The sequence below is a fragment of the Lytechinus pictus genome, chromosome 10 (assembly GCF_037042905.1).
Source record: "Lytechinus pictus isolate F3 Inbred chromosome 10, Lp3.0, whole genome shotgun sequence".
Taxonomy (NCBI): Eukaryota; Metazoa; Echinodermata; class Echinoidea; order Temnopleuroida; family Toxopneustidae; genus Lytechinus; species Lytechinus pictus.
In genome coordinates, this window is record NC_087254.1 from 9828168 (window position 1) to 9855594 (window position 27427).

The 27427-nt window shown below is 37.2% G+C and overlaps 2 protein-coding genes across 6 annotated transcripts in view; one reads left to right on the forward strand and one right to left on the reverse strand.

The window, feature by feature from the left end:
- Window positions 1–3293: 3293 nt before the first annotated feature.
- Window positions 3294–23021, forward strand: LOC129270122 (uncharacterized). Of its 4 annotated transcripts, none has more exons than XM_064105299.1 (12): window positions 3294–3507; window positions 6091–6312; window positions 7592–7758; window positions 9292–9351; window positions 9807–13271; window positions 14411–14587; window positions 15835–15932; window positions 17202–17378; window positions 17780–17902; window positions 19081–19165; window positions 19704–19858; window positions 20346–23021. In XM_064105299.1, the coding sequence occupies exons 3-12, from the start codon at window positions 7723–7725 to the stop codon at window positions 20554–20556; spliced, it is 4587 nt and encodes a 1528-aa protein (XP_063961369.1). In that variant the 5' UTR covers window positions 3294–3507; window positions 6091–6312; window positions 7592–7722; the 3' UTR covers window positions 20557–23021. The 4 variants fall into 4 exon arrangements, with proteins under 4 accessions (XP_063961369.1, XP_063961373.1, XP_063961370.1 ...); XM_064105303.1 differs by having other exon boundaries at window positions 3346–3507; window positions 6091–6259; XM_064105302.1 differs by having other exon boundaries at window positions 3369–3507; window positions 6091–6247.
- The window catches only part of LOC129269080 (lysosomal alpha-glucosidase-like), a 29276-nt gene continuing 23486 nt past the window's right edge, over window positions 21638–27427 (reverse strand). For both annotated transcript variants that reach the window (XM_064105305.1, XM_064105304.1), the window contains exons 16-17: window positions 25986–26200; window positions 21638–25144 (exon numbers count right to left, since the gene is read on the reverse strand). In XM_064105305.1, the coding sequence (XP_063961375.1) occupies window positions 25082–25144; window positions 25986–26200 (278 nt within the window). In that variant the 3' untranslated portion in view covers window positions 21638–25081. The remainder of the gene's footprint in view (window positions 25145–25985; window positions 26201–27427) is intronic.

A 27427-nucleotide genomic window follows, 5' to 3' on the forward strand; every position in this document is an offset into this window, starting at 1 on the left:
TTACCTTCAAAATATAGACATTTGTGAACCTTAAATTGGCAGCCACCTTGGAGTTTGAAGTTGGGGGTAATTCAATTCAGCAAATAGATGTCACATGTCAATCTCTTGAAAACTTTACCCCTAAATCAATATTTCTGTCAGATTACTGGGCCAAATGGCCCAAAATATTCTCAAAATGGTCTCTAGCTGAATTCTCCCTAATTTCACAAACCCTTAGAGAAATTGGCATACTGGCTATTTTTTGTATAAAATTTAGTAGAGCCAAATGGTCAAAAACATATCTTTACACTCCACATTCCTCACTTGAACCTAGGAAGTGATTCGCTAGGTCCATAGGAGAGCTTGTGCGTCACAGACTGTAGATGATTGGACCCTTTGATTGTGAGCAGAGCCATCAAGGGATTCAGTCGAGTGAAGGAAGCTACGTCTTGTTTTGAATCTCTTTTTGGCAGGTTCATAGTTAAAGAGTGGATGAAGAGGGTGATCTTTTTGCTTGTTTTTTTTTCCACCTTTGCTGACACCTATCTTCTGATGTGTGGATGGGCAATTCCACACAGTAGGTAGAGATCATCTGCTCTTGTTTTGTTGCAGCCAGTAATTGCTATGCAAGCAGCATTCAGGTCTGCATCAATCTTTGCAGCATGTGATGACCTAAAACGGATGGGGACTGCATACTCAGCAGTCTAGTAGCATAGAGCAAGAGCTGTCGCACGGATGGTTTTGGCATCTGTTCCCATTTTATGTTGGCAAGCTTCTTCAGGATGCTGTTCCTTGCTCCAACTTTAGCCTTTGTCTTAGAAACATGGTCTTTGTAGGTACATGTAAGGGAACTGTCTAGGGTGACGTCAAGGTAGATTGGCTTACTGGTGTGTTCCAACCATTCTCTATACCATCTGAACCTTAGTTACTGGTCTGCATCTCTGTTTTTTAGGTGAAAAGCACTGAGTTGGGGTTTTTCTGGATTTGCCCAGAGATGATTTGCAGCGTAGTACTTAAGGAGTCAGGCCTACCAGAGCATTGCTGAGTGCTTTTTCTTCTATTCAAAGGACTGTTTCTGTGAAGCAATGCAAATGTCATCACTTACAAGTAGCTCTCATTATTTGGTGGATTGGTTGGTCATTTGTGTAGATGCTAAAGAGTGGGACGATGATGCTTCCTTGTGGGAGACCTTTTGTGTGTCAGCCATCTGCTACTGGAACCACTGAGATTCACAAAAACTGCTGATTTGAGAGCATGCTCTGAATCATCTGTGTCAGCTTAAGCCTTCCTTTGTCATCTCAAAGACTTTCCTTGTAAGTATTCAATGATTGTGTCATAAGCTGCAATGAGGTCAAAAAAGGCTGCTCCAGTTATCAACCCTTTCTCGAAGCCACCATTTTCAATGTACTGTGCCAGATTCAGCAGTTGACTAGTACAGGACTTTCCTGGCCTAAATCCTGCCTGTTCTGGAATGAGGAGCTCATCCACCAAGGGAGCAATGCGGTTGAGTAGGAGCCTTTCAAAGATCTTGTATGTGTGACAAAGCAGAGACATGGGCCGGTAGCTCTTTGCATTGGTTGTTTTTTTTTTGTCTGGCTTGAGTAAGGCAACTACCCTTGATTTCCTCCATAGGTTTGGCATTGTGCTTTCACTCAGACAGTAGTTAAGCATGTCAAACAGCCATTGGAGTGCTACAGGTCCATGATGTTTCATCTGCTCACAGATCGAGGACATCATCCAATCAAGCTGCCTTGCTGATCTGCATTGCTTTGATAGCATTGCACAAATCGTTCATGCTGAAAGGTCTTGTGAACTCAGATGACTCTTGGCAGGCTGTCCGCACACTTTTAGGTTGGATCTTCGCGGGTAATTATGAGGGTTACCTGGGCTGTTCACTAGAAGCTGGTTGGCCACTTGGCCGGCGGTAACTTGGGACTTTGTAGAGTCATTCCAAAGGATCCGAATCTGGTGTTTCTGCCGGCCCTGAGTATAGCTTGTACGGCATTCTTGTGGAATATTCTTCCTTGATGATTTCTTCAGCAGCTCTAAAAATGTGTCGTAATGAGTAGGGAGTGCAGGGAGGTTCTGAAGATAATTATGTATCCAGATCTATTGCAAACTGCTCACAGTTTACTTTCTTCAGGTTGAAAAGTCTGCAGAAGGGAACTTTGCGAGGAGTGATGTTTACCACGGCACCAGGCCATTTTAAACATTGATATTTATCATATAAAATTAAATTAATTAACCACTACCAAAGCAGCAGCAACAAGAAATTAAAGAAAAGTCGGACTCTACATATTTTTATTAAAACTTTTCTGGTGTAAAATGAGCCGTTACCATGACAACAGGTCATTTGCAACATTGATATTTATTAATAAAATCAAGCGTTGCCAAGGAAATTTCAATTTTTATCATTCTAATGAATTCATGCAGAAAAATTACGTAATTTTGGTTTTGGTCATGTAGATTAGTTCGTTTTTACTGTACATCCCACCATTACCTTTTTCAACATGTTATTTTTTACCAAATAAGTTGGTATTTGGTTGCCATGGCAATGGTCTGAGATGGTACTTACATATTTACCAACAAGCATATTTATTTTTAGCAACCTAAACTTAGCGGAAATGAACAAAAATGTGACTCTATATGTTTTTATCCAAATTTGTTCTTTTCTGAGAAAAATAAGATGTTACCATGGCAACGGGACATTTGCAATATTGATATTTATCTTTAAATTCAAGCATTCTCAAGGCAACATCAATTCCTATCATTCCAATTAACTCAAGCATAACACTTACTGTAGTTTTTGTTCTAAATGAGTGGGAAAACCCAAATGCATGTAGATTAGGTCGCTTTTATTGTATTTCTCGCCATTGTCTTTTTTTACCATGTTATTTCTTTTTTTACCAAATTAGGTATTATTTGGTTGCCATGGCAATGGAATGAGAGTGTATTTATACATTAAGCAAAAACCACTCTTATGTTTAACACCCTAAACGCAGGGAAAATGAAACAAAAAACAGATTCTACAACTTTAAATAAAAAATTTTACTTTTCTGGAGGAAAAATGAGCCGTTACCATGGCAACGGGCCAATTGGAACCAATTTGATGATCTTAAATATTCTTTAATTTCATTTGTATTTAATTGGAACCTTGAAATCAATCTATTGGCTAATTTATATCATGTTTATCTACCATTTACAGGGGAATACATGCTATTTTTGAGAAATTAATCCGTTGCCATGGCAACGGTCGAAGACGACATTTATAAATTTGGCAACAAGCAGATTCGTATTCAGCACCCTAAAAATAGGGGGATAAGCACAAAAAATCAGATTCTACAGAAAATTTTTGGAATTCTTACTACTTGCCGCCTACTAGTACCGGTATTGCGAGGATATCGATGAGCTGAGCCATGGACCCAAAATGGCCAAATGCAAGCGGATGCGATGGTGTTACTGCTTTATAAAATAATTGGCAAATTATTTAATCTGGATTGCATTGATTGGCAATATATTTTGGCCAAGGTAAGCATGAAAAATAATTTGGATATTTTTTTACGGTATGTGCATCGCAGAATATTGTGAGAATGCAATGAATAAGTCCCCGCAGCATTCATGCAGCCGTCGCACCGGCTGCCCGCTCCATGAGCTACCGTAGGCCGATCAGACCCCGTCCGAAGCGACGGCATTGCCGGCGGCGCGAATTAACTTTAGCCAATAAGGGGTAGAAATAATTGCACACACTAACTTTTATAATTTGGCGTAGGCCTAGCCTAATAAAGCCGCATACTTTGTATTATATCAGGAGTAGGTCTAATCTACCTTTTTTAGAAGATGATGAGAACAACCTACGAAGCGCCAGATAAAATTAAAACTCAACAGCCAGGCTTTAATTTTTTTTAAAGTGTATGATGGTGGTCCCCAAGTCTGCGCACCTAACAATTTGAGTTAAGATTTAACATGAATTACCGTAAGGGCACTAGTATTCAACCCGTTTGGAGAGTTTCCTCAAATATATAGAAATATAGAATTTACCTGAATTTCAGACCCGTCTTATTTCCAAGAGCAAATGCTGGTTATTCTTTTTCCGTTATTTTTTTCTTCAACCAGTTGACTGTGTGCGCAGGCGATCGAATTATACGGCGACGGATTTTGGTACTAGTATTCAACCTAGCGATGAATGATGGCCCTGTCTCTCAATCTGCCCTTGTCCCATCCGACTATGGACTAGACCATTTGAGATGAGACCAAACAGGGAATTAATCAAAGCCAGAGACTTACATAGATCTAGATCTAATTTAGCAATCTAAACCCTTTTGAGATTTGCTATCAATCCTCACTAGGTTGAATACTAGTACCATTCAGTGCAAAAGGCCATCGCCGCATAATTCGATCCTCCGCGCATACAGTCGACAGATTGACAAAGAAAATATCGACAACAGATTACCCTGGAAATAACAAAGGTGTGAAATTAAGATAAATTCCCTATTTCTAAATATTTTGGGGAATATGTCAAAATCTTTGAATTATGCCGGGTTGAATACTAGTACCCATACGGTACTTTTTCTTTCACAAAATCGTTCAGTTAATAATGTTCCTTGTATTATTATGAGTAAGTGTACCAAATATCTCATAAAATTTTGAAAGAAATATTGGATTTTCTTGGAAAAAACCTCTGGCTGTCATTTTCAGATTGAAAAAAAAATGGTATGATCTGATGGTGGGCCCCAAGTCTGTGCGCCTAACAATTTGAGTTAAGATTTAATATGAATTTCTTCTTATTTCACAAAATCTTTTGGTTAATAGTGCAGTGTTCCTTATACTATTAAGAGTAAGTGTACTAAATTTCTCATTAAAAAATGAAAGAAAATATAAGATTTTCTTGAAAAAACCTTTGGGCAGTCATTTTCAGATTGAAAAAAAATGTCTGCGCACTCATTCACTTTGCACACGATTCAGGGATTTTGATGACAAAGTCAAAGGCTGCATTTGAGGCCGTCACATGAAATGCCCTGAATTCATTATTTTTCCACCATTTTGAGTCAGATTTTTTATGAATACCTGTCTATGTATTGCATGTGTAAAGTTCGTGCTCGTTGCGTATCTTCTTTTACTAGAATCGCGCAGATACGCGGGTGCGCAGACTTGGGAGACCGCGCAGACATGGGGGAACTGACCATACCCCATGTCTGCGCAACCATTCACTTTGCACACGATTAGGGGATTTTGATGAGAAAGGCTGCATTTTGAGGCTGTCACATGAAATGCCCCAAATTCATTATTTTTCCACCATTTTGAGTCAGATTTTTTAATGAATATCTATGTATTGCACGTGTAAAGTCTGTTCGTTGCGTACAATATCTTATTTTACTAGAATTGCGCAGATTCGCATGTGCGCAGACTAGGGGGACTGCGCAGACTTGGGGGAACTTGCCGCAACTGTTAGATCTAACGTAGACCCTACACCAAACTTTGCGTGTGTCCATACTTCGCAGACTGTCATTATCTAAAAAACTAGCCAATATCCTTAAAATCTGACATCATCAACGTGAAAAGTGACCTAAGATTACCCTTTTGGAGTTTTGCGTAAGTTTCTTCAGGAGGAGTACCTGAATATTGATAGTTGCTATGTTTAATTTGTTGTTTAATTGTAATTTTCGGATTTCCCGAAATTTCCTGGAATTTTTTAATTTCCCGAACATTTCCTGGAAAAAGTCAAAATTTCCTGAAATTTCCCAAATTTTGGGAAGAGTGGAACACTGGGAATGGTAAACCTCTTACAGATCCTTCCTGCTACAGGGGAATAACCCTTTCATCTACCTTCTGCAAAGTATTGGAGTTGCTTATAAAACCTAAACTTCTAGAGCAGCTTCATCAGAGAGGGACCTCTGATGAGCTGCATAGTGGTTTCCAAGAAGAACACTCCTGTTCCTTAACAGCAGCCTCTTTACCTTATCATCAAAGCTAATACTAAACAATTTAGAACAACATATGCATCATTCCTCGACGCTGCTAAGGCATTTGACACAGTGTGGCACGATGGTCTTCTTTACAATCTCTATCATGAGGGTGTGACGTGTTATCTCTGGAACATCCTTTTTTCAACAGTTGTATCAAGGCCTTCTTGGAGCTGTTGCATGGAAGGACAGACAGAGCAACTGGTTTCCTATCCGACAAGATGTATGTCAAGGAGGAATTCTCTCTCCTCTTCTTTATTTGGTCTACATCGATGAACTTGTGCAGAAGCCGAGGAAGAGTGGCACAGGTGACTTGTAAAGTATGAGTCTCCAGATGTACAACCCCTTGCCAACTGCCCTAAAGATCTACAGGGTATGCTTGATATTGTCTTGGGGCCGATTGCACGAAAGGGTCTTTGCAAGGACCGTCTTTCGTGTTGCCCATTTTTTATGATGCGCCATGTGAAACGCATTTTAAATAAGTTATCTGCAAACATATTTTATTCGTCCGTTAAAATAAAGAAAATATTTGTTTATAAAATGATTGGATTTATCATGAAATTGTGTAAAATTTGATTTAAAAGCAAGCTAATGAATCTTGTTTTTTTATCATAAATTTCACAAACACCTCGCATATAGCGCATCATAAAAGATGGGTGACACGAAAGACGGTCCTTGGAAAGACCCTTTCGTGCAATCGGCCCCCGGAGTACACCATACAGTGGCACTACACCATCAATCCCTCTAAAAGTGCTGTTGTGATGTTCAACCCAGGACATAACTCTGCAGCTTTCCTTTTTTGTGTTCTTGGTTGTAGAACTTTCTGGGGCCATGGCCCAAACCCTTCTATCTGTTTGCTAGTATTCCGCCCTGGAACCTCTTGATATTAGAGCCATTTGAATCTTACACAGCTGTCTGTTACTTTTATCAAAGAGCAGGTAGTTTTATATAGATTTTAATACACAACACATTTATTCAACGCAGTTGTGTAGTAAACCAAATATTTTGAGGGGGCACAACATAGCAAATGTGGGAAAATTTGTCACCAGCGAGTGAAGCGAGCCAGAAAAAATGGCCATTTGAAATGAAATTCTAATTATGTGATATATTTTTACATTATATTCAGCAAATAACATATCATATTTCATTATTTTTTCATTCGTTTCATTTCATTGCCTCCTTTGTTTTCTTTTATTTCCCCTTGGCTGTTGGACCAAGGCCCCCCCCCCCCCTCCTGTACACCAGTGCTTCAACGTAAAGCTTAATGCAGGAAGGGTCCTTTGAAGGTTACATACGAAGAACCCCTAATGCGTGAGGTCTGGGGCAGAGCCCCCGGTAGTTTGGAGATATTGCCAAAGTACCGGTAAACACGATTTTTATGGAAAAGCTTTACTTAAGTAGTATAGGGAGTAGAGAGCTTTGGTTTATTTGTTATAATATCATAGGATTACATGCAATACTCTACCTTAGGAAAGTTGAGGTTTGAAGAAAAAAAAAAGAGAATTTGTTGCAAAATTGTTTTTTCAAAACAAAAGATTAGGAGGAAGTTTTCTAGAGCCAATAAGTGCAAAGCCCAAAATCATTTATGCATTACCTTTTAATGTTTTGCAGTGCAGTATTATTGTATTTTGTATATCTTATTTTACTTTCAGGATAGATTGTTTCATTGCATTGAGCTGAATAACTGCTTGAAGAGAAATTGACAGGGGACATTGAAGAGAAATTGACAGGCAACATTGAAGAGAAGTATTCCACATCTGAATGGACCGCTGACTTTTTTACCATGGCAAGCCCTTCAGCTGGATTAACCAAAGAAGAGGTAAATTTGGGTTTCAAATGAAGGATTGTGTTACTTATGTTGATGAAAACACTAATTTTTATATTATAATCTAGGGTAAACTCAACTTTTGTGATTGTTTCTCAGAAAATAGTGGAATTAATCATCACAAAACTTGTATCACTTGGAAGTAAATCCAAAGATACATGTAGCTGAATTTAGTTCCTCGGACCATGTAATTGTTCTTAAAAAAGTAGTGAATTAGTAGGTGGTTCACTTCTGCTTCATTATTGAACAGGCTAATTTGTATACATGTGCCTTCACAACGCAATTTTCCATATGCATTTGTCAACATTGTATCAGGAAGCGTTAACTCTAGATGCATTTGTATGTGTTTGTATTAAAATTATTTTCTACATGTATATTTTTGAAGCAGGAGGTTCGAAGATTAAAGTGAAGATAGATTGTGAGATAGAGAGAAGTTATATTTCAAGAATTTCTTTTATTTGCTATTGTTCATGATGCCCAATGTCTTTAAATATGTAAGCTAACCAATGACAGTTTTGCCCATTATCATCAAGTGAATAATGCCCAGAGATGCATGGTCCTAAAACATCAAGTTTCCAATCAATTTCTGATATGATCTACTTGGAGGACAGGATTTTTTTGTGGTCATTGATTGTATATTTTCCCATAAAAGATATTGTGCTTAGTTTAGTTTTGACACCCTTTTCTGATATATCCAGTAGTACCTAAACCTTCTATGGTGCCAAATTTTGTAAAATTATCCCACATAAACTTTCAAATGGTCATACGGTAAAGATGATTTTTTTTAAAGATCAGGGGCCCGTCTTACAAAAAGTTGCGATTGACCTGATTAACCACAACTAGGGAAAGCCAGCAACGTCAACATCTAAAATGCATGTTTGCTCCAAAAAAAAAATTCTAGATATGATGTATATATTCATAAATTCATTGATTTCTTGACAATTTGGTGTGTTCTCCTTTGTTTTCAAAGGACATTTTGCAAATTTCCTTTTGAAAAAATTATGACCCTGGTGGATTTCCATAGAGATACGATTGATTGGATCAATCATAACTCTTTGTAAAATGGGCTCCAGTTCTAACTCTTCAGTACATGGTTTACGTTACCATAAACCTGTGGTTGATAAAATTGATCATAACATTGATATTATACAGGTATGCTACAGAGCATCAAGGCTCTAATCCCAAATTGGGCTAAATTTCTTCAGTTTTGAATGAAGAGGATTGAATGAAATATTGTATACTCTAAATATCTCATGATGGCTTTATTCTTTTTTGTAACGTACTGAATGCAAAAAATTGTCTTTTTCAAATATTTCTGTACAAAGTGGATCAACAAATATGTTAAATTTGCAAAAGTACATTTGCATATTCCCCATTTTGGAGCAAAACCAGAAAACAATACATTCAGTGAACTGAATCTATTGTTCTCTAGTTTTTACAGGTATAAGTGAGTTAAAGAAAAATGACTGGGAGCGTATATGTGCATTTATTAATTCTTGATCTTTCATTTGACTTTTCACTGTACAGATCAAAGAACGTCTAGCTCAGATGAAGAAACAGTATGCACAGATGCAGAAAAAGCTTGAGGTGAGGCCCATTTCACAGTATTTATGATATGTGGAGTTTTGCTTCTTTCAATGAATTTATTATGGAGAGAATGTGGTGAATTAGGCTTATCTGTTAAGGGGAATCTTTTGATGGTATTGTGAAAACCATTAAAACCCAAGGAATCACAATACTCCTTTAAAAGTAAACCTTTATGGCTGAGATTTTGTACATGTGTAGTTTCTGCATACACTTGTCATATACAGTGGTTGTATTTAACATATAAGGTCCGCAAATACTTTCCCTAAATATTTTGTAGAGTTAGGCTGCTGATCCATTTCAAACAAATATTAAGGAAGGCAACAACGGTGACAGTGTTCATACATCCTCTAAGATGCTTTTGGAGCAAATGTTTAAAATCACATTTTCAACACAATTGTTGAATACTGCTTGTAGAATTTGCTTAATCAGAGTACCTTAATATTTAATTCAAACAGAAATCTGACAAGGCTGCAAGAGTGAAAAGGCATGTGAGCAGAAAGATTGCCGATTACAAGCGGAAGCAGTCAACTGGAGGATCTCCGGAGTGCACCATCTCGAGAGCAGATGACTTATCCACAGTCACCACTGGGAATACAAGCAGCCCATCTCTGTCCAAAGACAACAAACTATGTCTGTCTTCAGAACCCAAAGGATCCACCTCCAGGAAGAAGAGAGGTAAGCGTCGGAGCGTGTCCTTCGTTCTGTCACCTCAGTCAACACCAACAAGCAGCAGGCACAATGCTGTACAAGGGACTGAGGTGGCCAGTGCAATATCAAGAGATGCTTGTCTTGGAGTGAACCCACAACATGACTTTCGTATGTCCCCTGAGCCACACATCCAGAATGCAAGCAGGCCACTGAAGGAGTCTGGAGATGCACCCAACAAGATTTTGTTTAGGAGTGGCAAATCTCAGAAATGGAAACCAGTGGTAGTTTCTTCTGGAGAAATTGGTGTTTACCAGTCAACAGATCTAAATGAAGGCTTTGCGTCAACAGATCACCTGAATTCAGAACAGTGTGAGTCAGGGGAAAAAGACAAGGACATCACTACTGACAAATCTAAAACAAAATCAGATCCTGGGGATTTCACCGAACCTGAGAAGGATACCCAGTTTGATCTCTTTGCTGATACAGACGAACAAAATGAATCTCAGCATGCCACTGAGGTCTTGTTCCATTCTCCAGTCAATAATGACAGTGCCTCATATGACAAAATGAGTGCAGCATGTGCACCAATGCAGGCTGCTTGCTCTTATGGACTAAACACCACGACAACAAATCAAACGGAAAAGGAGCCACAACCAAATATTGTCTCGGGTTTCAGGATGAATAGGCATGAGGATATATCACAGGAGTCTGTTATTATACTTGACGAGACTCAAATAGATCTATTTCAGACCCAGACCACCAGTAGGTGTAGTCAAAACAATGAGATTGAAATCTTGGAATCGACAGGAGTACAAGAGGCACATCCTAGAAGCACATCAAATACTTATTCTGGAGCAGTGACTGTCAAGAAAAGCCCATCTATGATGGTATCAGAACCAGGTTATTCCCAAAATAACCCTCTGCATGTGAAGTTGAATGAAGACAAGATGGTGTCTGGTGGTCATCAAGATACAGTCCAAAGTGTGCCAGATGACGAAGGTGCAGAAGATCCAGATGTCATTCCAAGCACCTTTCCTGAGGATCCTGAGCCGTTGACAGTAACAAAGAACAACGTATCCAATCAGAATTCTAGCACAGGCTATTCAGATGTCATGAGAACTAATTGCAGTCAAGATAGACTGCCTTCACCTCAAATTGATGAACAGAAAAATGATTTCCAAAGTTCATCCAAACATATTGCAGGTGAAAAAGAAGACAACAGTGAATATGAAATGAAGGGCAGCTGTCAGGCAACTGATGTTAAAGAAGTAGACATAGCTGAAACAAAATCCAGATCGTCTGGAAATGGGGGAATAGTACACAATGAAGATGCACAGTGCATATTGAGAAACAATGACGCTAAACAGGACACCAATCACATTGATCCATCTTCGGTCCACCTTTATTCTCAAAACATTCTGGTTAACTCCCAAGAATTGACTTCTCAAATGATTGATACTTCTCCTGAAGGAAAGGGAAGGACTGATACCCAGAAGAGGACGAGGAGGAGAAAGAACCAAAGAAGCATTGACAATCTCTCGGTGGATGACATCAGTTTGAAGGATTTTGTGGTGTCGCAACAGAACAGCCAGGAGGGCAATCACACCTGGATCGATGGACTCATGTACCCTGCAGAATACTATGTCAGGAAGACCAGGAGCATGTCGAGACCCTCACCAAATCTACATTCTGCGCCGGTTCTTGGACAGAAGCGTTTGTCTAAAACTTCTCGGGGGAGAAAAGGGTCTGTGACGAGGACAACTCCCAATGGTGTGATGAGTGAGCCAGTTCATACCGAATTGCCTGATGCTGGCAAGATCCAGGCAGGAAAGGAAGGGTCTGAAACTGTGTCTTCAGAAAACTTGGAATTGGGTAATAATGTTGCCTGCTTATCAATAGAACAATCTCAGGACTTTGTTAGAGGTAGACAAACAGAAATCAGTGAATCTGTACATGACAGGGAATCACATCCTCCAAGGAAGATGAAAGTTTTGCGCAAAGCATCAACTACTAAAAGGAAGCGGGGAAGAAAAACCTCTCGCAAGAAACTGGGAAGTGACTCGGAGTGTACCATTACACAAGCAACCATAACTTCTCCAACAGGAGCCCATTTTAATTCAAACAATGGACAAGATGAATACCAAAATGAAAGGCAGGATAATTGTGATCATTCTGAGCCAACTACTATTTATATTGATAACGCATTGCCTAATGGAGAAGGAAACAGATCTACATCATCTCTTTGTCAACTTACAGGGGGTTTGGCCTCACAGAGGAATTACACCAAAGACACAATATCAATTTCCTCAGGCTTGGTGTGTGAAGGTAGTAAACACTTCTCTATCACTCAGATGACGAATAATCCACTGGAGAGCCAGTTCACACAGACTCAGGTCCCAAGTAACTTTGCCTTGCCAAAGGTATTTGGTAGTCCTGGACACTCCACCCAGTGCCCTGTTGGTCTGTCACCAGGTTCTCCATCTTCCACACCTATGAATGCACTTTGCAGCCCGACCTTGAGGCCAACTGCATCTCAACATGGGGATGAAATGGATCCTGTTCAAAGTGGGGAACATAGGCAACACCCTGAAGATATCCAGGAGTGTAATGAACAGCAGTGGATGTCGGAAGTGTACCTTGCAGATGTTGTACCAGAGGTTCCAGTCAATATTGATTCTGAACATCGAGACTTGGACAGTCAACACGACGTCCATGCAGGCCGTTTATCTTTCGATGGATGTGATATTTCACCCCCAACAGATCCTGATAGGAATGAGCATATCCTGCCAACTCTGCAAGATGATCCCATTATAGACTCAAAAGTTAGTGACATTCTTGTGAAGAATGGGACACGATTTGTTGACAGTGTCATCAAATATGAACACAATCTTCCAGAAGGGCATGATCAGGATTCAGAGAATGTGTTTTCCCAACTGCATGTCCCTTTCAACAATGTCCGGGAGGATAATAAGTGTGCATCTGAAAGGACTCCTTCTGCCAATGACTTCAAGGACAAAGAACCCCTCACAGAGCACCTCCCGTCCAGTCTTCCCCGAGGTCCTTCTAGCCTTTGCAGCAACATTAACCAGGGATCCCCCATGGCCGATGCAGCTACTGGGACTCCGCCGGAGGTTGCCGAAATGCCTCAAGCACAATCACAGTGCACAGACTCCTTGGAAAATGGATCCGAGATTGATAGGCATTCTGTGAAAGAGAAATCTGAAGATGGGTTTGCTGTCAAAGAATGCTTCCAGTTCAAAGGTTGCCTCAAGGTTAGTATCATGCATACACACTACTTAATCTTCCCAAAAGTTGACTTTCGATGAAAGCTATTTTTATAGGCAGTTTGTCCAGGGCCCTGTAACATAAAACGATTGATCATGGGGCTGATTTCACGATCCATCATACATAAAAGTCAATGCAATCAATCCTAGAAATCACATAACAATCGATCACTGAGCTCTTTGTTTCAGGGACGAGGTTGTAAAATAGAAATAATCACTGAGTTATTTGTAAATTCAATTGTACTAATGTAATTACAATGCTATTGGTCAGACAGGTCTGGTCAAAGCTTTGTAAAACCAAGTGGTCAGTTATTTATCAAGATATCTGTGATTTTTGCAATAAGGGTACCATTATACCATGAAGATTTCCCCCGGAAGGCATGGTCCCCATGTGTCACATGCTATTGAGCTGTAGCCAAGGAGCTTACATCTTTTTTTGTTGCAGAAAGTTAACTTTTTAATCAAACTCAAATTTGCAATTAATTACAAGATGTAAGATTTAAGGACCCCAGATAGATTTGCAATTGATCACTAGATTCTTGCAGTGCCCCCAGAGGCTGGAAAGTTCATGTAGAACTTGACTTTCTGATGGTAAATGTTACATCATCCTTATCTTCAAAAGTCTTTATGGATCCGTCCCCCCCCCCCTGAGGGAACTTTAAGTCTTCAAAATACTTTCGGTCTTTCATATTATCAATGGAATCTCCCCAAGTTACAATAAATCTTTGATTCATCGTAATCATAAGGTTCCAACCCACAGGAACTTTACAATGCTCAACTTCTAACCTATTACAGCTTTCGATTTCAAAGAAATCATGGGGAATTGGCCTTTGCTCATGCTGGGCCAACCCTGCGGAATTCTCTTCCACCGAGTTTGAAAACCCAGACTCCAGTGACCACCTTCAGGGGCATCCTGAAGACGTACCTGTATAACGGTGCTTTTTGACGGACAACCTTTTATGTATTCATTTTTGAAGTTTAAACCTGTAATGTTTTTTTTTTTTCATCTCTTATTTGCTCTGAAGTACCTTGAGCAACTAATTAAGATGGAAAGTGCACTGTATGTATTGTTGTTGTTATTGTTATGATTATTGTTATTATCAATCAATTAAATTTATCACTTTCAGCCCAAATCGGAGCACTCACTAGAAGTCCAGAGTATTGTTTCATCAATACTTGTCACTGAAGATGTAGCAGAACCTCTGATAGCTGCCGTTTCCCATGAAGAAATCACATTCTGGGTACTTTGCAATGACCAAGATGGAAAGAGTTTTCAAGCTCTGTGTTCATGGAGTACAAATGAGGTAAACTAATCTATTCTATGGATTTTGTTATTTATTCTTTATCCTGAAATTACTTTTATTTGGTTATTTTTTACATCAATTGTCATTTCGGTTCTTTTTTATTACATTTTTAATGTGGATGTATCACATATTACATTGGAAATTGTTTTACTAATTCATGCTCAACAGCTTAGGTTTGCTAAGACTTTTAAAGGTTTAGATGAAAATTTTTTTTCATGCGAATGCTAATGGATTTTGAGCTTAAATTTGTGTTAATTAAGGTGGTACTTCAGGCTAAAACTTATATTGTTTGGACAGATAGAGAAAAATCATATTAACACATGACTGAAAATTTAATCAAAATTGAACAAGGAATAACAAAGTTGACATTTTAAAGATTTGCATTATTTTAGTGAAACAGTTCTATGCATGTCTTGATTATTCAGTTTGCAAACCGATGATGTCACATTCCAACTTTTTCTTTTTTATTTTATCATATGAAATTATGTTTAGTCAAAGTTTGCCCTCCAAGAATTAAAATTATTGGATTGACAACTAATTTAATGCATTAGATATTCATTGCTGCAACTGATTGTATTGTAAGGGAGACATATGATACACACATGCATGAAAATAAGACACAATTATGATTTCATGTAAAACATAAGAAGAGGAAAAGTGGGGATATGACATCGGTCCATCTAATGAATATTCATGAGGTGTATACAACTGCTTACACAAAATATTGCTAAACTTTTAAATTCATTAACTTCGCTACTCGTCATCAGGTTTTGATGAAATTTTCAGCAAATTGCTCAGTGACATTTACTCTTATTTAGCCTGGAGTACTTCTTCAAGGATGTTCCACAGTTATGTTTGTGCAAATCCTTGGTCCGGTAACACAAAGGTTAGCGATTGATCGTACACTTGATTTTTACGATTGATTGTACATTGTAGTCAATGGAATCAATCATAGAAATATGTTCTACGATCATTGCTAATCTTTGTGTTACGGGACCCAGGTCTGTGTATTTTACGCTATGTTGAGCTGGTGGGTGTTTCATAAAGCTGTTCGTAAGTTAAGAGCGACTTTAAGAACGACTGGTGATCCTTTCTTACGCGCTAAACCATCGCCAATGGTTTGTACCATTTACCACAAGAAAGGATCACCAGTCGTTCTTAAAGTCGCTCTTAACTTACGAACAGCTTTATGAAACACCCTCCTGGTTGATATTCTTCATGCCTACACTGTATTTTCTCCATTCCAGAGTGCCCTGAAGGTAACCATGTGTGCAGTACTGCCAGGCATGACTGATGTCATTGAAGCTCTTGTGGTTGGAGGTCAGGCAAGGTCTCACAGTGTCAGGTACTCTTCTCGTTTCATAAAACTCTGATCAATAACAAGTGAGATGACGTTGATCGTAACTGAAATCGTGATATTCGATTGGCTGAAATCAAATATGATGTTGATTATTTTGCATGTGCATCAATAAGTTTCATGACCGACAAACTTTGGCGTGAATATAGCCTCTCCACTCACGAATTAAGTGAATGTCAACACAATGCTGACAAAGTCGCTAGACTCTTTCGAAACAAAATTACATAAAAAGCAATTGAATTTAGTGATCTGCTTGCTTGGTGAACCCTACATTTAACAAAGTTTGTTGAGTATGGCAAGTCTACATACACCGAATCATCTCAAGACAATACATGATTGGCGATCCCGTAATTTTATATTAATATTCTTAAGCATCTATGTATGGAATGTTTCTGATTATTTTCAGTTGGAGAGACTTTATTCCAATATTTAAAGTAAGGAAAAACTTTTTATGAATGGGTAAATTTAAATCTGAATCTGAATGATCTTTGAGTAACCTCCACATCTAACAGAGACGGTGGAGTACAACAAGTCTGCATGCACTGACTCACCCAAAGACAATTCAAGACACGACAATCCTGTATTAAATTGTGTAGCAACATTCTTAAACATTAGTGCATGAAGTGCTTCTGATTGCTCCCTGTTTGTGAGTCTTCACTTCCAGACTTTCCAAAGTCGGAGAGCTTTGCATCAATGAGTAAAATTGTGTCCGAAACACCATAACCTTTCAATATTTTTGTGCCCTTTTTTAATTTCCCCCTGTGTGCTGTAACATATAAATATGCCCTATAGAAAAATGGTATTGGGTCCATGTAGCTTTTATTTCAAGCGCACACCACAATGTCCAATAAGCCGATGGTGACTAGTCTACATAATATGCGTATACTCAAAACAAAAGTGGATTTATGTTTGTTCTCAATAAATAAACCAATGCCATTGAGAATTTACACGCACTAGACATTTTGACAGAATAAATCCATATTTTGGTTTGTATCCAACTTTTCTTTACTAAGTGTCCAAGGTAATTGTTAGATATGATTTATATGGATCTAATATCTCGGTCACATTTGCTCTGCGGCGGCCATACGCCGAGTCGAAAACAGCCGTTTTATCATTTTTTTGTTTCAGCTACTTATAGGTGGTTTGAAAAAAACATGAATAAAGCGGCTGTTTTCGACTCGCCGTACGGCCTCCGGGTAGCAAATGTGACCTAGGTATAAGATATCCAAATCCAATACCCGGTTTTCACATCACCAGTTTGATCAGGTGGGACTGTAAGAAAGCTAGATGGAATGAGTACCCAGTCCTGTCTCCTGTCGATGGTACATCCTGTACATCCCTCTGTGTTCTTCAAGGAAAGGAGGCTGCTGTAGCTATCCACAAAGAGGCAGTTGGCTCGGAAGTGCAAGTCATAGGGCTTGATGCGAAAAACAGGTAGGAATCTACTCCTTCCATTTCAGTCTCTAAAAATATTTGATATCAATTTGATTTTAATTGCCTATCAAAAATCCAATAGATATGCCGATGTGAAATATATGCACCTTAGAAAAAAAAAATACCCCAATGTTTTAAGTAACGGAATAATTGTATTATGTGAAAAAGCAGTACGAGTATGTGAAAGATGATACAAATGATTTTGATGTGATACGGAATGAATCTCATCATTTCTTGGTTGGTAGAGTGGGCCACTTTTCATCATATGATGATGATAACCAAATTAAAAAATATATTTATAAAGCAGTAAATACATGTGCATGTATGTTACATTCATTGTCACAAATATTTATTGTGCAACATTCTACAGAATTGTTTTAATGTTTCTTCAATCTATTCAGTGAAAAGCAGGACTTTCCAGTCATGACCTTGCCAGCCTTGAAGGAAAGAATAAACTCACTGACAGTAGTTGAAGGTGCTGATCACATGCTGCTTGGAATGACCAACTCAGAGGCATTGCTCTGGTAAGCCCCCTCCTCCCCAAAAAGAAGTAATAATAATAATAATAATAATAATAATAATGATGATGATGATGATGATGATGATGATGATGATGATCATGGTGATAATGATAATAATGATAATAATAGTAATAATAAGATAATGATAATAATAACAATAATAAATATATATTAATAATAATGAATGAATGAATGAATAAATAAATGAATTAATAAATCAATTAATGATTGAATGAATAGATAAATATGAAAATAAAATGAAATTGTTTGAAATCAAAATGAAGAATGTGAGACTATTTTTTATGAAAACTTTTTAAATTTTATTTGTTCGGTAGGGACCCCTTGCGTGTATCAGAAAACATATGTTCATATAATGGAGATCGAGATAGAGGTTCAGCCGGGCACAGGTGTCCTTTGATTACAATATATGGACTCTGCTATCCCATGCCATTTACCAGCTTTATTAACATTCTTTTGGTGTAAATTTGGATTGAATTTGACTTGATATGACCATCATATGAGAAAATATTTTGGAACTAAAGCTTGGCAAGCACTGCAAACAGGGTGGATGGCAGATTTTTATTTTCACTTATGCACAATTTTGTTGTATTGGATTCATTTTATGATTTGCAATATATAATAATTTTTTCGATGTATAATAATTTTTGTTTGCCTGAAAAAATGTGTTTCCGTGAAATTCTGGGGATATTACTTTACCTATTCGTTTCATGATGAAATATTAATATTCCTTGTACCAAAGAAGAGAATTTAAAAACAAGAAGAGATGAATCTGGGTCCTGTTTTATAAGACTTGTAGTTTAGTGATTTTTTTCTATTTTTGTTATTGAAGTCTTTGTATAATTATTATGTTATAGGGTCAGCTAATCACAAGGCTTGTTCCTTTCTTGCTGTCCCTCTCATATTCAATCCAATGTTTATTTCTATTTGTTGTTTTTGTTTTTTCTATTTTGTGAATTTGATACTTTGTATTTGTATGTTTTTGTATGGATTTTTATGAGCAAATAAATTGAAATTGAATTGAAATTGAATACCAAATGCAAAATTTCTGTAACAAGTTTACTATCATCCAAAGATATCAAATCAAATGATTTCAGTAGCTTTTAACACATGTTGTGAAACCAGCCCCAGTTCTCTAATGCGATTTTCTTCCGTCTTTATAGGCATGTACCATCCCATCAATTGGTTCAAGCGTTTTGCTTGAAAGATCAGAAGCTGAATTACTCTATTGAAGCAACTGCAGAATCGGTAAGATGAAGCCTCAGATTTTTTTTGCATTTTTTTATGATGTATTTAAGTATTCATTGAAAATAATACAACATAAGCAGCAAAAGTAATTGCAAATAATTCAATGTGGAGCGTTGTGGCCTAGTGGAGTAGTCTCCGGACTTTGAAACAGAGGGTCGTGGGTTCGAATCCCAGCCATGGCGTAATTTCCTCCGGCAAGAAATTTATCCACATTGTGCTGCACTCGACCCAGGTGAGGTGAATGGGTACACAGTAGGAAGAAATTCCTTGAATGCTCGAGCGTCCGATCTAGGTAGCCGTGCTAAAGCCAGTGTAATAATAATAGCAGGGCCCGCTGGGAGAACAGTTTTAGGAACTGAAGTGGCTACCCTGGGTAAATATGCCGTTATTATTATTGTTATAAGAGAATTACGACCATACATACTGCTGTGATTGAAATATTTACAAATACAGCAACTGCACAAAGAAAATGATCTGTACAACCTTGCAGTTTAAACATTGATTAATATCATCTTATATGTCCACTTCCTTACTCAAGGGTTTACTGTTCGTGGTAGCATGTAGCAAGCAACACGGTAACTGCAAAGACCACTCTGAGGAACCCTCTTGCAGTCTCCTGGTTCTCAATCCCCTGAACGGTCGTTCATCCACACTGTTGAACTACTCAGCTCTATGCATGCAGCCTGGAGTCCAGTAAGTACCCATGCCCCTAACCCTTCTTAACACATCGTAAATTGCTTGTTTTTTTTCAAAAAAATTAAGTGATTAAAAAAAAAACACCATTAGCATCATGGACTATTTCATGAAATGTTAAATCTTTACATTATCAACAATATCACAAAGAAAGCGCCCATTTGGACACATGTTCTTTTCTCTCCTCTTATCTTTATTATGTAGAAACTCTCTGTATTTGTACTTCTTTTTAGGCAAAAATAATGAAAAGAACATAACATTTGTATAAACGGAACACGTTTCAAGGTTCGCACCTCGTCATCAGCCTAAAATCATAAACAGAGTATATAGATATTTACTTTTGGATTTATCTTAGTATATATGATATCATTTATCTTAGTATATTTGATATCATTAATACACAATCAACATTTTAACATTATATTCATTTGTATTTCTTTTTATTCACACACCTTTTTCCTCATCACACAAACCGTATTCACCTTAGAATCTTTGACGTGTCGATGTGTCCTGGTAAGACCATAGCTGCTTCTTTGACGAATGGCCACACCTGTCTTTGGGATCTGTACTCCAGCCGTTTATTACTGGAGGCCTGCCTTGACCCACCGCAGAGCTCTACTCCGCTGTGTTTGCTAGATGCCAAGACCTTGCTGCTCGGTGCGGATGGGTGCGTCGGTATTTATGAAAGGAACTTTTGAACTGCTGCAATACCAATCTTTAATGTATTCATTATTGTTTTTAATTGAACTGCACCTTGATCAAAGGCAGTCTACACTGCCTATGATGGTGATGTTGGTAGTGATTTGTTTACCCGTTTGCTAATGAAGCAAGAGTGCTTGCAAACAAGTTGCCCAGAGGACCAAAGGCTCACAGTCCTCTCTGAGGGACCTGATCATGAAGATGAATGCCTTCCCAAAGGGCAGCAGTGCACCAAGTGGCTCCCGGGTTACCAGAATGCAAGACCACCGATGTATTGACTGAGCTATGGTACCTGCACAAAAGTTTCATTGGCTTCCCAATCCCCCATTATTTTGGAGATGCTGATATTGGAAGATCAATAGTAAAAATGGGTTAGGGGCAGTCATACCCCCCCCCCCCTTGTACCACCCTTGCTTTTTGAACAGTATAAATTGAAAATATTTTGGATTTTTAATTTTCATAATACATGATGATAAATTTTTTCCAGGGACCCTGAAAGCACCAAATAGTCATTTTAAAAAGGTTCATTTCTATTTATGATACGGATTTGCACCATCTGAGGGTGTTTCTGGTGCCTTAATTTTGTCAAAGACTGCTCTATAACAAAATAGCTTATGGTTTGATTGCAAATTATGAGCTGTATGAAATATGGTACAAGTCGAACATCAATGTCATCAGCTTCATAGCAATGAGAGTGTCTTGACTGCTTATTGCTAGAATGCTCCCCAGCGAGTGGAGATTGTGCATACACTTAATGCCAGCAAGCCAGAATTCAGTGACTGGGGAAATAGTATGACTGTAAAGTGCTTAGAGATGTAAGCGCTATATAAAATCAGAATATTATTAATATGCATCATATTAAACATTGAGTTTCTTTTTAAAGTACATATGCTTGCATTTACCAATACTGCCAAGAGTGAGCCGTTTTAGGAAAATAGGAAAATAATTTCGAGTATTCATTTTAAAATTAATGAAAGTGTATTCAAGGTACTTTTTATTTTTAGTTTCACTGACATCTCAATCACTCCATCTCATTTAACTCATGAAACAAAAAGCAAAACGACAGTTGCAAGCATCAAATTGCAAAATTAATGTGAATTTATTTCATAAAAACACAGTATCTCTTTCTCAATTACATAATCATGATGATTGTGATTACCTTTCTCACAATTATAATACTTGAAAAAAATCAATCCAGCTAGAACAGGTAGTTAAGTCAAGTAAATCTTATTTACTTTCCTATGATAAGCTTGTCTTTCTGGTATGATTAAGTACTATTGTATATTTAAAAAATATCAGAAGTTCATAAACTTAATATACTTATACCATTGATACATTGTTAGCTTGTATATACTTTTATTTGAAATAAAGTTTATTTGAAATTCAAAGTGCCACTTGCTTTACATTCTTTTATGTCTTATCATTTCAGAAGATAATAATATGTTGTCATAAAGACCAGCTAAATGCTACATGTATTTCTGGGGACTAACAATATTTCTGTGCAGTGATCCAAATAGTTTGTCTTGGTCATTTACATGTCTCTTTCACTAAACAGAGTTATGCAGTGCAGTTGGCTTATTAGCATTTTCTTATGTTCATTTGCATGACTCAGGCAAGTCCTAAATTCTTGATAGAAGTATTACAATAGCTTGGGTATATGTGGAAGGAACCTTTTTAATAGGTTGAAATCATAAAGGTCACTTTATAAAGCTTAGGAATGAGAGAAGCAAGTACTCTCTTACAGCAGCTGCAGTAGCTGGCCTGTTGCCTGGTTGGTAGCATCTGGATTTGGCAACGACGGCATGTTTTATAGGCTCTACTTGTTATTCGGGTGTGGCAGTTTCTTGTATTTTCTAGCTCAGTTACACCACATTTGTCTGCACTAGACATGGACTGCTCGCGTCTTCCAAGCTTTCTTGTCAACATGGTTACTGTGAGTTTGAATTGTCACTCTCTTGTAATACTTTCATTAGCCAACTGTTCTGAGGAAAGAAATGTATTTTTTCAAAAGCTTAATTCATGTGATATGAATCACTAAATAATTGATGTGCATTTTCTGTTCACGATATATCGTGGCTGTGCTGATAAAACCTTGTATCTCAGAATTTAAATATTTTTACAGCAACTCAGAATAATCTAAATAAAACTTAACTAAAAACATGGGTAGTAACCTTCTTTTGCCCCAAGAGTTCTTCACAGGTATCGGGAGACTGTTTTCAGACAATATGAGACTGCCACCATTGCTATATTTTTTTTAAAACAGCCTTTCGAAGCTGCCCTCAAAATTTTTAAATTTTGAGATATGAGGTTTTATCAACCCAGCCACGATATGTATGTAATGGACTACTGAACCAACAAGCTATCAACCCGTCCTTTGGCAGTGGCACAATTCATACAGTAAACTGGCCTTATCTGCAGTAGTAAGATCCATTTGAAGAAAATAAGTATGGATTCAAGATAAATCAAAATGAGAGAGAAAAAAAGACTACTTCGATCAAAATCTTTGTAGAGGGGCAAAAAAAAAAAAATGAAACATTGCATAGTTGATGTCCTGTTAAAGCTTCAAAGTCGCAAGTTGTACAGCAACAGTCAAAATATAATTCATGTAACAAATCATCTCGATACATCTTAGTTGCCATCTTTATAATCAGTACTGATAATTTGTCAAGCTTCTCTTGTAATCATGGAGTTGAAGTCTGTCCATAAAAGGAAATGATATCTATGTCAAGCAATGAACACATCAGCTATCAACGGCAAGTCCACTATTAGTAGCAATGCTTAAAATGTTGTGCTTGGCTTTATAGGATCTACATGAAAGATTGACTTTCAATTTTGAAATTGAAAGTTTCGTGAAATGCTCCCTTAAACGATGATTCAGTTTCAAATTAAGTACCTACAACACAAAAATTAATTTCCCCCAAATCAAAATGTTGTATAGATCTTTTTCACTGAAAAGATTTTGAGCAATATATCTTGATCAGTAGTTCCTACACTATACAGTATGTAATTGACTATCTTATGTGTTGTCTATTTTAAGTTATATAAACACAAGATAATAAAGATCAGTGAGCACACACTGAATTAAACGACGGGAAATACAAAAATGCAATCTCAATAATAAAGGTTAAAAAAAAAGAGATATGTAACCTGTAAACTTTAAAAATATATGAGCAAGTGTTTAGGTTTACGTGCTCACTCATGCATGAATTGAATTGAAAAACCAATTTCATTTTTTACACAAGAGTTATCCCAGAAGTGTAGAAACAGTTTCACAATGAAAAAAGCTGGCTCGAAAATTTGTTGTTGAAAACTAATGCTCCATGAATTTTGATTTAGGAGGAAGTTATGCTTTTGACTGCTGTTCAATTTAATCACTGGCCCAGAGGATGGCCGACTCATATTGACCATGCAGAGTTTGAAAAAAACACTACAATTTTAACACATTGAAATCACACGATTACAATATCATTAGCGATAGCAGGCATGATCCAATGGAAATTTACAAAAGTTACAAAAATAGACACAATATGAAGCCATTTATAATTCTACATTCACCGAAGGGAACAAAACTAAAAATACATGTATAAAGCACCCATTACCTGAAGAATTTGAGATTGCACAAATTTTTCTTTTTGCAATTTCTAACACATTTCAAATATTTTCTACAACATTATACAAACTTTGAAAGGAAAATGCATCACTTTGAGTGACTCGGATCCTATATGATGTGTACGATCAATGGAATGATAAATTAATTATGTTTGCACTTTATACATGCAAGTTTATTATTTTCAATTTAAAAATATTCTTTAGCTTGATGAGAAAAATTCATATTTATAACTCAACATCCCCAATCATGATTAATGTACCTCTTCATAAAAGAGCCTTTTCAATGACCAGGGCCCCGTCTTACAAAGAGTTACGATTGATCCGATCAATAGCAAATTATGGACAACCAGCAACGTTTACATCTATTATGCATGTTTGTTCAAAGTATGTCTAGCTATGATGTATATTCATGCAATCATTGTTTTCTTGAAAATTCACTGCGCTTCTCTTTGCATACAAAGGACATTGTTCAAATTTTTTGTAGAAAAAACTTCTGACACTGATCTTTGTTAAATGGGGCCCTTATCAACATATTATACATATGGCTACAGAAAGACAATACAGTTTCATTTATGCATTCATGTACATAAGCAATACATGTACCTTGGCTTACCACGTAAACTTTAAATTCAAGGTTTTTTTTAATTTCACTTTTAATTTCTAAATTGATTTGGAAATAAAAACAAGCCATCTATCTCTCTACTCATATTTCAGATGTTCAGGTAATACACACGCTTTCACCCATTATTATTCCGTTGGAAATATCAACAGGCCTACACAAATCTACAGGCACATGTAAACAATCACTGAATCCATACACATACATGTACTCTATTGATCACCCAACTTTGAATTAAATCAAAACATTAATTGATCGTCCATCCTTTTTGGAGATAAGAGGTGCTGGCATGATTTCTAATCCCATTGCAACGTCAGAGGCTTGTTGAAAGGAACTGGCGGACATTCAACGTCAAGTAACTGTCAAGAAAAAAGACAGAAATGACTGGTTGGGAAACTAGGCAATTTCGGGTATTTCATCGAGTAATTGCAACATCCAGTGATGCGACGTGGGAACCCAAAACAGACCTATTGGTTTAGAATACAAATATATATGTACCAGGCTTTGAGTAAGTATAGCATGAATTATTTGTCCAAGGTTGGACTGGCATTACCATTTTTCCCCGAGAGAAAAATAGTAACTTAGCCAGTACAACTGAGGATGAATAATTCCCTCTATACTTTCGAATTAAAGGCCTGAAGCTACGCGCTCAGCGGAACATGGATTTGTGCATGCACCTGAGAGATTGCGCGATCTGTGTCGATGATCTGTGACGTCATTGCACTATTCCATCATTGACATTACAGAATAGTAATATTTTTTCAGTGAGCGTTTCATTTTCAACATCATTGCAAAATAGTGAGAATATGTTTGGTCACATGATGCTTTTTAAACCAATAAGCATCCATGATTTAATTTATGTAGGATATAATTATGTGGGACAGAGAAAGGGGAGGAGCCCACGGGTGATGAGATCATTGGGCTGGCTTTTATCATCGATTACATTGATATTAATGTGCAATCAACTCCTGAAAGATGATAGGAACACTTGTCGAAACGTCGAGTTTGGACGGTCCTTTTCAGGAACAACATACGCCCACGAGAGAATACATGGTGTAGGACCTACCATGAAACCACTACATTCTTCGCCATGGAAACTTCACAAATTAAATTATTGTTGTTGTTATCATTACGCTTTGTTTATGAATTTCTAGAATTTGACCTCCGGCTGAATGAAATGAATAATCTTCTTGACTGTACCTGTGCATGTTCCACGTATGTATTGTTACATCTCTGACCATTCAGAGTGACCGTGGTAGGATTGGCCGTGACGCCTTGGATGATCCCTCCCTTGAACATCATCTTTGATGATCCAGCGAATCCGTCGTAATCGACCGAACTTGTCACAGAATTCTGCTGCCCGTTGCTTTTAGCTCTGAAACTCCACGAGCTGTACTTTCCGTTCTCGTAAGAGCCTGAAAAGAATGTGATGATCTCCATTATTGTTTATTTGTTTGGTTTATTTTATTCATTATTATAAACATGCAATATACAAGAACATAGTTGCCCGCAATTAGCATAAAGCTTTTTTTTCAGTTAGGTTATGATAAACAAGTTTACAAGGGTGCAGAACTACAGGAAGTAATAAAAAGCAAAACAATCAAATTTCAATTTCAAGCAAAAATTCAGTTTCGTACAAATTGCCTATTCATATTCAATAAACATCATTTTAGGGCATTAGTACAAATAACACCCACGAGGTACCTTTTGAACGGTTCTTGCATGCCCAGGCATTGCCGAGGGCGTTTGGGGTGTTTCAAGGGGAACAAGTGTGGGTAATTATTCTAAGAAAAATGTTTTGTATTATTTGTTTTACAAGAAGCGGATCGATGTTATTTGATAAATCAGCATTAAAAAAACATGAATGGTCAATAGAACTAGGCATTACTACGAGTCATTAAAAAAATTTCCTGAGGGGCGTTTCATAAATGTGATTACAGTGGCAACCCCTGCAACCTTCTAACAATCGATATATATTAATAGAAAATGCAATTATGTTCAATGTTTTGCTTGTCAGTTATACGTATATTATTATTGTATTTTCTTTGTTAATGTGTTTATGAAAAAGTGTTGCAGAAACCAATAAATGAAACGAAATAAAGCTGTTCGTAAGTTAAGAGTGAATTCAAGAACGACTGGTGATCCTTTCTTGTGGTAAATGATATTCACCATGAAATGTTCGTTGGTGATTATTTAGCGCGTAAAAAAGGTTCACCAGTCGTTCTTAAGTCGCTCTTGACTCACGAACAGCTTTATGAAACAGCCTTCTGATGGCTAAAATAATTGACTGGTCATGTTATAGAATTCAGCCAATCACTGATTAGGATTCATATCTCCATTTTATAACATTACTTTAATACACTCTGTTCTATTAATAATTGTTTAAAAGAAAATTGTTTTTTTATGACAAGTACAGACTGATCCAAAGTTTTATATATTTTACAAATTCATGGAATACAAGTCTACAAACACAGATATCCATATAAGACTACTACTACTACTGATGATAATACATATAAATGAAACAAAATTAAAACCAATGAGCAATAACTTTTGAACAAACTCTTAAAAATTAAAGTGAAATTTTATCATATAATCACAGATCTACATGTAGATCTAGGAATCATTTCATTATCAAAAGG

Excerpts from the sequence above, each read along its gene's own strand:
- LOC129270122 (XM_064105299.1), top strand. The coding sequence starts at position 7,723 with ATGGCAAGCCCTTCAGCTGGATTAACCAAAGAAGAG. Across the intron at positions 17,379-17,779 it reads GGGCTTGATGCGAAAAACAG|TGAAAAGCAGGACTTTCCAG; the intron begins GTAGGAATCTAC and ends CAATCTATTCAG. Across the intron at positions 17,903-19,080 it reads AACTCAGAGGCATTGCTCTG|GCATGTACCATCCCATCAAT; the intron begins GTAAGCCCCCTC and ends CCGTCTTTATAG.